Source organism: Pantherophis guttatus, chromosome 8, assembly GCF_059756535.1.
Source record: "Pantherophis guttatus breed Tessera chromosome 8, ASM5975653v1, whole genome shotgun sequence".
NCBI classification, from domain to species: Eukaryota; Metazoa; Chordata; class Lepidosauria; order Squamata; family Colubridae; genus Pantherophis; species Pantherophis guttatus.
Genome location: NC_142070.1, coordinates 29175184 through 29187695, shown reverse-complemented (window position 1 = coordinate 29187695; position 12512 = coordinate 29175184). Strand labels below are relative to the sequence as shown.

Here is a 12512-nt window from a genome sequence, read left to right as displayed (position 1 = left end):
TTGTATATGTACATGTGATTTTTCTTATCAAAATATCACCTCCAAAGGGTTCCAAATATAGACCGGGCAGAAAAATATGTGAATGTACAATGATGGATTAAAATAGCACAATCCCGAGACTTTCCTTTTCTTTCACAAATCTGTCCACGCCATTGTATCTACATGTATGTTATTCTAAGTTTTTTTTTTGCCCTGAATAGAATTGAATCAGCTATGGAAAAGATCCTTTCAGTAATTCCCATTCAGTATAAATTGTGTGGAATATCAATAGAATGGCCTTTTCTATATTGTGAAAGAAAAACAAAGAACATGCTGTAGTTTCTCTTACATGATCTTCTGACATTTTCTTCATACCATGAAAGGAATCAAGCCTGAAGGGCAAGATAAAAAGCACTGCCTTTTAAAAGGACCATTGCATCCTTTTTGAGTGTGAAATACTTTTAAAACCAAGCCCTTAATGTCCTATGTTCTAGACAGCTGTTGCTCATGGTTTTATTCCTATCTGTGTATTTGTGGATATTAAAGTATAATAGGTGAAGTAAACAAAATTTATTACAGTCATTGATCAGACAAAAACAAAAAAATAAATAAAACAGTAAGTAAAAACCACAGTAAAACTCAATAATTAAACTGGTGTGGACAAAACATAACAGATTTTGCTAACAGTAAAAATGTAGCCACGTTTATGGCACTAAAATCATTAATTGGATAGTAACAGTTATATATATAAAAGTATCTGGTAATCTGTATATCTAGCCAGCTGGAGAGTTAGTATCTGAGGTTGGGCATCTTTATAAAGGAAGCATTACAGCAAAACGGGTCAGGAGCTCCTTCACCACAGGGGCAAAATAGCTGTTGGGAGGATGTTAAATTTGCCTAAGTTTGACTCTTTGAATTTTGATCATGTGATTTGGCAAACTTGGAAAAAGGTGAATGACTATCTAAGAACACATCTTGGAGTATGGCAGTGAGGTCCGATTGGCTTCCTAATCCTGGACATGTTATTTAAAAGCTACCCTTAAGTATTCATATATCATCTTCAGGATTATATTAAGCGAAAGACCATAGCACTTCAATATTTCATGCAGTGTCCTATGCCAGGATTAAACAAGGTCAACACTTAAAATCAGAAATAGTAAGCTCATGAGAAAAGAAATCAACTTAACAAATAACAGATGATGAATGTCCAAATATAAACTTCAGTGTTGATCCCACCAGCCTCATGAGCAAGACCACATTTGGGACAGATTGTGGGACTTGAAATTTGTTATTTAAAAATTTAGATTGCACCCTTTAATGAGTGGAAGAGCCCTATGGTTCCAATTAGGTTCTGAACAAAAGTTGGGCCTGTACATTGGCTGAAAATACTGTTAGTGCACTAGATACGAATAATGCATTGCTTGTATAATGCAAGACTTGTCTGCATTTTGGAAGACATAATCCACATGTGCCCAGCATTTATTAATAGCATGACATATTATCTGTAAATTCTTAAAAATGTGTTTACCAAACAAGAATTTTAGAACGCTTAGTTAGTACATACTTGCAAATCTTAGGTTCAAGCTGTCAAATCTAAGCAAAATCACAGTATCCAAAGAGTCTAACCTAGGCAAATTTAAAGTCCTTCCAATAGCTTTCCTGAGGGGAAATTACAGGGTGTCTGAGTTTTTTTGAATAACTATGTTTAAGTGCTGATGCACTACAAGATGCAGCTAAACATGTAAATCTTGCTTTAGATCATTTTGTGTCTGAGATAACAGCGCTGCGTCATTTGCATATAGGAGAACTGCGGTGTTTCTATCATTCAGTTTTGGGGGACGATGAACTAGATTATTTATCTTGCCACAAGAGGACTCAGACATAGCCTGAATATTAGTGAAGCCAAGATACATCTTTGCTTCTACCGACAAAAAATTCCTTAGTGGCAGGGATAAAAATAAAGTGACTCCAGAAATGAATATGTTTTTAATAATTTCAAGTGTAGTAAGTAGAATATTTTAGTATCAAAGAGAATTGTTAATTAAGCTGTGATATTTACCAAGTCTGTAAAACCATTTGTCCTTCAATAGTATTGAGAAAAGGACTGCTTCTTTTCCTGATGCCTCTCTGCCCATGGACTTATTCAGATACCACAAAACCAGTTAATACATGTCACTAAGCTTCCATATGCTTTAATAAGCCTTTAAATGAAGAATTGAGAGAATAATGCATCTTTTCTATTGTTCTACCAATAACTTAAAATATCAAACTGACAGTGCATCCATCAAATTGACATATTGCCAATAACAGCCACTTAATATAACCGTTAAATTACTGACATAAATCACCACATCCATAAAGGAAGATTCTCTCCTGTCCACTTTTTCCTCCATCTACTACTCCCTTTTTAATCTCTCCTGTATTTATTCTCCTTTCCTTAACCTATTTTATATGAGAAAATCTTGACCAGAATCAGGTAACATCTTCATTCTCTTTTAGCTAGTTTACCCATTATTATTGTTCAGGAGGGTTGGATTGAGAGCAGGGCTTGGGTTCAAAGAAACCAATAAACTGGGAGAATTTGGGTACCGACACTATTCAGGATTGGTGCAATTGCTATGCATTTTTAATTTCTTTTAAGATACATTCCATATAAAGATTCAATTAATGATTTTGCAACCAATTTACGTGTCATTATACCAAAGGAAAACTATTCTTTATTTATTCAGTATTAGCATTTGAAAATGACATCAAAGAAGAGAATCCCAAGACAAATCAGTTACTTTTCTTTAAGCAGCTACAAATCAGTCTGCTACCACTATATACCACTATAACTTATTCTTTTTATATTTGATTCTGAAAAGAGAATCTGTTCCACTTTGCAAAGTGGAAGAAAAAAGTGCTCAATAGCTTCCTCTGAGACATTTCATTTATAATTCATTTTTGCTGCGTATTTAAAGTGCTTGAACTGTTGTCTTTTTCAAGTCTTTTAATAACTTAGCTTTAATATCTTAAATATAACTGGAAAATTTGAGTCATGCTCCAAATCTCTCTCAAAGATGCAGTGAATACTTCAAAAGCAAAAGGGTCCAGTGGCAATCATTAGATTTTTCAACTAATACAGTATAAGTGCGCCAAAATCAAAGTGTTCTAAAATATTTTGTGTTGCAATAGTATTGTGATATATTAGGCACGCTGATTTTTATCTTACCATTTAGATCTGTAAGGTCAGAAAGTACTACCGATTCTGAATATTTCTGTTGTTTTAAAGTCTTTTAGTTATAAGGAATCTGGTTTCTCTGGTTTCAACTAATACATTTTATTAAAATGCATAAGCTTTCATTAGTTGCAGCTCACTTCATCAGAATGGCTAGATAGACAGATGTAAGATTTAAATCAGGGTAAAATCCTGATGAGGAAAAAGATTGGAGATTAGGGTTATGGCATGTAAAACAGATTGTCTGACAGATTACTAATTAATAATAGTAATGTGTTAAAACTCATTGTGTTTATTGAGATGTTCTGAGATTGGCAAAAACTTTAGATATATGCAAGTTCAGCAATTTCTTGCTAAGTGAAGTGGTGGATTTAATCTTGCTTTTCCAAAACAGTTTCCGATACTATTTTGGCCTCATTTGGAGACCTGGTGTCAAACTTCTGTTCATTAATTCTTTGAGGAAAATTTGTCCAGTTTGTTCTACATAAAATCCAGAAGGTACATTGTTTGCAGATGATTGAATATATCACATATGATGGACAGTATGTGTAGATTCCTTCAATCTTGTACATGTGTATTTTTGGTAATGGGGTTGCTGGTGTAGACCAGATAGCAACTAGACCTTTGGGATTGTGGTGCTGTCTCCTTCCAACAAACTCCTTCCTGTTTGTTGTGAGAATCTGCTTCAGGTAAACACTGCATCTGATAAAATGAGCTGAATATTATAAAAGCTTATGCCTTTTATAAACTGTGTTAGTTGGAAAATATTAACTTTTTCCTCTTAATTTTTTGCTACCATAGACTTATACGATTCTCCTCTTATAGAAGTTCAGCCATATGTCCCTATCTCTCACATTTATCATTAATTAGTATTCCTGGAAAATGGAGATTCAAGGATTGATTTTAATTTGTTTATGTGAAATATTGGTTGAACAATTTTGGAAAAGTTTTATAAATTATGGATTAACCCAATTAACATGCATTTTTCTTTTCTTTTTCTGTGTTCTTCAGTGCATCTTTCACGAGAACCTGGCTGGTTAGAAGGAACTCTAAATGGGAAGAGAGGACTCATTCCGCAAAACTATGTCCAGTTTCTTTAGTTTTCTTCTGAATGCTTGGAAGGTGTACATGGTATCCATGGCTATAGAAAGATAGACATTGTATATTGCTTTTCTTGGCTTCAGAAACTTTTAATCAGTAAAAATTTGAGATTAATATCTTAATCTGTATAAAGATTTAACAGTGCAGTTGCATGTAATTTTATATGGAGTAGGAGAGAGAAAGAGAAAGAAATTTAATTTTATAAATAATACTTTGTAAAGATTTAGAGTTATTTGTATGTTTGCATGTTTGTAAGAACTTGAATCAAAAAGCCGTTTAAATTGTTATCCAAATACCAGTTTAAAAAGATCATAAAACTGTTTAATCTGATTTTGTATTTTAAATTTGAGAGGTATAAAACTTTGGAAAGTGGACTCAAATAACTTCTTTGCAACCAAAACTGTTGGAGAAGATTCATATGGCCAATTCATTGCGAAGGTTGTAATTGATCTAAAAAAGGCAAAGTTCTTCAAGCTGAGCACAAGTCCAGATGACTTCAGGAATGCAGCCATGTAACTTATAGTAGCAGTATGGAAGTGGGTTGCTGTTGCCTTCTGGGGATTTAATTTTTTAATTTCTGCTGTAATCTCCAATCCAATCTCTGAAGGACTCCATCTAAGTACTCACCAGGCTGGATCCAGTGTATTAATTGTGAATGCCCCTTAGTTTGAAAATGAATAAATCAGCTGGAAAAAAAGGATGCATTTAAAATCTACAGAAGGGATGAATCAAATGTAATTTTCAAATGTCCAAAGTATGAAAATAAATCTATATAAATAATGTAGTTTCACTTAAATGCTCACTGAAAAGTAGATGTCAAGTAGCTAAATTAGCAATCTCCCTGAAGTGCTTCTTCTATACTCTTAAGGTTTTTTTTTTCATGGATGTACTATCGCCGGCTTCCAATCTCTTGTTCATGTTCAAAAGAAGGTTATTAAAGTTTTCAATCCAAAGCTAAACCATATGGAAGAATTCATGGCAAGTATGTTTTCTCTTTCCCTGCCTTTGCAAATTCTTCCAGTAGAACTGAGATGGGGAAACCTGGCCTCTCCAGTTGTTGCTGTATTTTCACTATCATTCGCCTCAGGCAATGAATATCAAGGTTGATGGGGATTAGAGTCCATCAGGGTCTGGAGTGGTACAAGTGCTCAGTCTCAACTGTTAGGGAAATGGCTGGACCACTCAAGTTAATAATGGAATTGTAGAGCTGAATAGCTCTCAATATTAGAAAACTCCTTCCATTAAATTAAATTAAAGTATTCCAGTATTTGAGGGGCTGCCACAAAGAAGAGGGGTGAATTTATTTTCCAAAGGACCAGAGGCCAAGACAAGAAACAATGGATGGAAACTAAACAAGGACAGAAGCAACCTGGAATTGAGGAGAAATTTCCTAACAGGGAGGACATTAACCAGTGGAACAGCTTGCCTTCAGAAGCTTCATCCCTGGAGGTTTTTAAGATGAGACTGGACAGTCAGCTGCCTGAAATAGTATAGAGTCTCCTGCTTGAGCAGGGGGCTAGACTAGAAGACCTCCAAGGTCCCTTCCAGCTCCTGATTGAAATATGTATATACTGTTGAATGCAAAAGCTTAGGCAACACTGCATGTTTTGATTAACAACTAGGTGGACAAAAGTTGATATAACTTCTACAGGATACAAAGTTAAGTAAGCATTTTACTGAAAATTTAAACACAGACTTACTATATATGCATCTTTTTACAAATTCAAAGACAATGAAAACTGATTATGGTAGGTGCAGAAGTTTGGATGTTTTTTTCAGTCCGCACTTTGAAATACCTCCTTCAACAGGAAAAACATTTTTCAGATGTAGACAACTTTAATTTTTTTGCTTTGTGCCTCTGAAACTTATACTACTCTTCCTTGTAGAATTTTGTAGCTCAGAAATTTTCTTAGGATTTCTTACATGCATTGCATGTTTGAGAACACCCTACAGATTTTCAATTATAATGAAGTCTGGAGAATGTGAGGGTACTTGAAGAACCTTTCATAGTAATTTACAGTCAATTTGAGGATATATGTCAAATATACTACCTTATTGAAATATCCATCCTCAATGTAGTTTCAATTTCTTTTATGACTGGATATTATCTCCTAGATTATGTTGATGGGTAGTTGAAAGTTCTATCCTGCAATATTCACTGTTTTATTATTCTGTGTAATCAACTACACACAAATACTAAGCGTGCATTCAAATTTATAGACCTATATAATGTATAACTTTGTACCGTGCAGAGATTGGGTCAGCTTCTCTTCACTAAGGATTCATTAAAATATAACTTAATCAGGGTTGCCAATTTTTTTTTTTATGATCCCCTGAGAACCATTGATTAAAATGAAATATAAACTATAACTTACTATTGATTTGAGAACTTTTTCTTTACTATCTTCAGAAACAGTTTTTACAAGTTTCCAATCAGTTGATGAAATTCAGGACTTTTTTTTCATGTTCAACCAAGAAGTTTTTAAGTCCTAAGGATAATGTAAAGGAACTGAATGGATGGTGACCACTTAATTCTTTTTCATGTAGCTGTTTGTGGTAAATCTTCTGTTGCCAGATTTTCCGAACAAAAGAGGAAAAATTCAGACAACTTTATCTTTCTATAATAAGGTAGTGTTTATTACCCGTAGCTAGTTTGGGCTTTTTAACAATAATATATGAAAAAAAATTATACTGTTCACTATAATATAAATTTCCACATTTTAGGTACTGATATGACTTAAATGCACCACTTTGTAAAGAAAAATAGTTGGAAGTAGTAGGATTTTGAGGACAGGAAATTGAAACAGTGGAAATATTAATTTTACATTCTTGAATAATGGTTTCTACCAATGTGTACATCAACTGATCTTACGTTGCATGATCAGTAAATTCTTAGGGATTTTCAACCAGAACTGTACTGTTCAGTTGAAAAATGCTGATTCTGAGATAACAGTGAGTGAATCTTTTGTGGCTGATTTGTGAAATGCTGCTTCAATGAATAAGCAGCAGTTTTCAACATTTTGTTTGCTTAAATTGTTTCAGAACTGACTTCTACTGCATCTTTTGCATCTGAGATAATGCATACATAGGCCCTAATCTATTACAAATTGGAGTGTGCATTTTCCTAGGTATACAGTAGTGGCCAAAATTGTGGAAACCTTTTGGGAAAAGTATATTTTTGAGGTTTGATGGCTAATAACATCACTTTTTTTTTTTTTTTTTTTTTTTTTGAGTTTCAAGATAATTATATTCCACTGTGGAATGGCCTGGGAATAGCCCAGACCTTAACCAATTGAAAATCTGTGGAGCTGACTATAGAAACTTGTTAGTCAGGACCCACCCAGCAATAAAACCCAGTTAATAGAAGCAATCATTCAATCTTGGTTTCACATTGTACAGCTGCAGCACTAAAAGACTTGGTTCACTCTGTGGGAAGGTGTTGTAAGGCCATAATTCATGCTAGAGGTTACCCAACTAAGTATTAACTGACGGGATAATTTTTGTATATCTTGTTTTTTCTACGTGTTTCACTTTTCTTCTTTATACTGTAACTGCAATTCTAATAGCAAATCCTTCATAAAAGTTATTGCATTACATTCTTGATTAAATTATCTCCCATTGATATATAATTTTATGGTACTACTACAAAAAAAAGTGGTGTTATTAGTTTGTTTTAGAAAATACACTTTTCCCAAAACGCTTCCACAATTGTGGGCCACTACTGTATGTATACATAACTTTGTGTAGCTTTCAAAACCAAGTCTTGACTATAACATGGTTGATGGCAAAGTGCTTATTAAGAAGATAATGATAATTTTTTATATAGAGTGGATCACCATCTTCTTTGGAATTCCGGGCCTCAGCACACTAAGACTATGCTATAAATACAATTTGGAGCAAGAACAACAGCCATATCTTTTTTTCATCTTGCATGGAAATCTGAAGGAAAAAAAAAAACCCACCATGGCTGCTTTTGTCAATAGCCGAAAGGTGCTGTGCTTGTACAGTTTCTAAAGCACTACTTTTGAATCATTTTTGACATATGCAGACTACATATTTTAAAAGCAGTGCTCCCTAAAATCAGCATGTTAAGTGTGCTACTAGAGGAGCAAACATATTGGACAAAGTATATACCAACATTAAACATGGCTATAAAGTTATACAATTACCACATTTGGGACAATCAGACCATATGTCATTGCTTTTAGCACCAGCATAAATCCCTCTTAGGAGACAGGCTCTGCCTATAATGAAGACAGTGAACTCTTGGCCCGAAAATGCTTCCCAACAACTTCAGGATTGTTTTGAGAACGCAAATTGGGACATCTTTTACCACCCTGACCAAGAGGAGCACACTTCAGCTGTTTTGTGCTATATCAAACACTGCACAGATACTATCACTGTGGATAAATGTATTAGGATCTATCCCAGTCAGAAGTCCTGGATGACCAAGGAAGTCCAGCACCTCTTGCATGACAGGACCAAGGCCTTTAGGTCTGGTGACGGGGCAAGATACAGTGTTGCCAGAGCTAGTCTGAAGAAAGGTATTTGGAAGGCCAAAGACTGATTATAAGAGGAAGATTGAGGATCATTTTTATAGTAATAACATAGGCAGGTGTGGCGAGGAAGCCAACAAATTACCAACCATCAACTGACCAATGTCATCCCTGCTGAGGGGGATGCATGGTTGACAGAGGAGCCATTTTGTCATTTTGCTCGCTTTGAAGTGGAGACATCAGAGACACCTAAAATACAGCCACCAGTCCATTGTAGACCCCACCTCATTGTGGAGGAATAGGAGATGAGAATCATTCTGAGGGCTGTGGACCCTAGAAAGGCTGCTGGTCCTGACGGTATATCTGGCCAAGTGCTTAAAGACTGCTGATCAATTGGTTGGAGTCTTTACCAGGATCTTCAGTCGGTCTTTTTCCCAGTCCACTATTCCATCTTGTTTGAAGGCTTCCACCATTGTTCCGCTGCCAAAGAAGTTCCCTATCAATAACGTTAATGATTACAGACCAGTGACACTCCTATCATCATGAAGTGCTTTGAGAAAATGGTCTGCCGGCACATCATTTCTGGTCTTCCGCATACATTTGATAAACACCAGTTTGCATACAGAAGAAATTGATCTACAGAGGATGCTATAGCCATCACTCTTCATACTGCTCTGACTCATTTGGAACAGCGGGAGGGCTATGTGAGGAAGCTTTCTGTAGATTTTAGCTCTGCATTTAACACAATACTTCCATGTAGACTAGTGTCTAAACTTATGGATCTTGGGCTTTCTTATTCAATCTGCCTTTGGAATATGGATTTCTTGTCGCTGCTCTCACAGGGTCAGATTAGGTAATCTCTTCATCCTTTATTCTTAACACTGGTACACCACAGGTTGCGTGTTGAGTCCTTTATTCTATACTCTCTATGTGCATGACTGCATTCCCACTCATGCTAGTAATACTATTACTAAATTTGAAGATGATACAACAGTGGTGTGACACATCTCCCGGGGGGGGGGGGAATGAGTCTGCCTATCGAGATGAGGTGGACCGGTTGCTTTCGACCTTAAGACCAAGGACCACTTATAGTGGACTATAGAAGGAATAGATCAGACCTCCAGCCTTGCTTATCAATGGAGACCAAGTGGAGCAAGTGGCCAATTTTAAGTTTCTGGCTGTTATCATAAAAGAGGACCTGATCTGGGACACTCACATTGCAGCACTGGTCAAAAGGGCCCAGCAGAGATTATACTACCTGAGACTTCTCAGGAAACAACAATGAAAAACTGCTGGTGACCTTCTACCGCTGCACCATAGATGGTATTTTACCACTTGTTTGGTTTGCCAATTGTACAGTGGCAGATAGGACAGCACTCCAGAGGTTAACATCAGAGGATCATTGGTTGCCCTCTCCCCTCTTTGGAAGAGCTTTATAGCTCCCGCTGCCTTAAGAAAGTTCAAAACATTCTTAAAGATCCATCCCATCCTGGGCACCCTTTTTTGGAACTATTACCATCTGGCAGACGGTACAGGATAATAAAAACAAGGACAAATAGGCTGAAAAACAGCTTCTATCCCAGGGCAATAACTATATTGAATTCTACTGTATAGTGCAAAATTAATACAAAATTGGGTTTTCAATTCAATTGTATAGAATGTAAAGGATGTGTGTTTGTGTTTCTATAGTTACAATGTACACTGAAGATGGCATTTAATTTTGTTGTACAAGATGCGATGACAATAAAGTAAACTAACCTAAACAAAAACCTACAATGAAGTAAAGGATATTTAAACTTGTATCAAGATTGTAATAATGATAGCTATAGTTCATCCTCAATAAAGCTGATTACCACGCACAGATTAGTAGGAGGTAAATACACATTTACTTCATAATCAGAAATTGAATCACATGACCTGTGCATTTTACTGGGCATTTTACAATAAATCTGTGTTGTAATGAACATTTGGAACATACCAATTTTTAAATAAATTCTTAGGAATACAAGATCTTTGTTATTGTCGTCCTTAATTAAATTAAAATGGTTTGAAAAACAGATCATAGCTAATGATACTTTTACACTTTTTCTTTAATTCGAAGGTTTAACTGACAACCATTGGCTGCTCTTTTGTCCAGAACTGTACACAAATTATTTCCAGATGACACAGTTGTGATCCAACATAGCGTTGCTTTTTTAGTCCAACTGGAACTCTCCCAGACTGGGGCATTAATATAGATCTTAGTATCTAAAGCTATAATCGGTACCAGATAGCTTAAAGGTGATTCTACTTGGGAGATCATCATGCAGTTTGGAAATGTTACCCAAAACAGCACAGATGCCTGTGGAATAAGGTAATGGAAATCAGGTTGTCTGTTTGAACTATTAGAAGGGCAATTGAAACGCACACAGTTCTGAGTTTCTTTATTTATCTCTTCTTTTTTCTAGTATGATTGTACTCAAGACGTAGAATCCCTGTGATGCCCTCGGCTAACACAAAACTATGCTCATAGTTTCCTCATGCAGGCATGATTAATCAAGATTGTCTGAGTGATGTGTAAGAAACTACAGTCCTTTTCACAATTTCATGGAATAGCTGAGAATGAGAGCAACAAGCATCATTCTACTCTCCTTCATGTTTGGGGTAGAGTAATTTAAATAGCTAATTAGGCATCATTTAGTTACATCTTTCTAATGAAAGGATCCAATTCAAGAGTTGAAAATAATAGCTGTTTCTCAGTGAGGCAGTGTTATTAGAAACGAGTAGAAATAGGCTTCTACTTGAATGCTGGATCCAAGCAGAACTTGCTTTTTCCTCAGAATGTATTAAAGCTATTAATGTGTAAGCATACATTTTAAGTGTTTCTTATATGTTATTACCTTTGTAAATGGTGGGGTGCTTGGGTAATTATGAGGGGCCAAGGCTCCTGAGCTTTCCCTGCATAGAAACTAGAACCAGAAATAAAGACCAAAGAATTGCTGCATAATATACTGTTGTAGTAAATGTTTATACTGTGGCAGCCACAGTCCATTACAGCCCATCCTCGACTTATGACTTTTAGTGACCATTTGAAGTTACAATGGCACTGAAAAGAATGACTTATGACCGTTTTTCACACAACTGTTGCAGCATCCCCGTGGTCACGTGATCAAAATTCAGATGGTTGGCAACTGACTCATATTTATGACAATTGCAGTGTCCTAGGATCGTATGATCAGCTTTGGCAACCTGACAAAACAAAGCCAATAGGGAAGCCAGATTCACTTAACAGCTGTGTTACTAACTTAACAACTGCACTGATACAGAATGACAGTGTTGGAAGGGACCTCCAAGGGACCTTGGACAGTGTTGGAAGGGACCTTGGATTGGACTTTCTAGTCCAATCCCCTGCACAAGCAGGAGACCCTATATCATGGGAAATGGCTGTCCAATTTTTTCTTAAAACCTCCAGTGATGGAGCATCCAAAACTTCTAAAGGCAAGCTGTTTCGCTGATTAATTGTTCTCACTGTTAAGAAATTCCTCCTTAGTTCCTTGATTGGTTTCCATCCATTGCTTCTTGTCCACCTTCTGGTGCTTTGGGGAATAGTTTGGCCCCTTCTTCTTTGTGGCAGCCCCTCAAATATTAGAACACTACTATTATGTCATCCCTAACCCTTCTTTTCATTAGACTAGACATACCCAATTCCTGGTATTGTTCTTCATATGTTTTAGCCACCA

The 12512-nt window shown here is 36.0% G+C and overlaps 1 protein-coding gene across 1 annotated transcript in view; it reads left to right on the top strand.

Annotated features, from left to right (window-relative positions):
* Positions 1 to 10801, top strand: part of ARHGAP10 (Rho GTPase activating protein 10) — a 109211-nt gene extending 98410 nt beyond the window's left edge. The window contains exon 23 of the mRNA XM_034401413.3: positions 4208 to 10801. Within this exon, the coding sequence (XP_034257304.1) occupies positions 4208 to 4296 (89 nt within the window). The 3' untranslated portion in view covers positions 4297 to 10801. The remainder of the gene's footprint in view (positions 1 to 4207) is intronic.
* The last annotated feature ends 1711 nt before the right edge of the window (positions 10802 to 12512 follow it).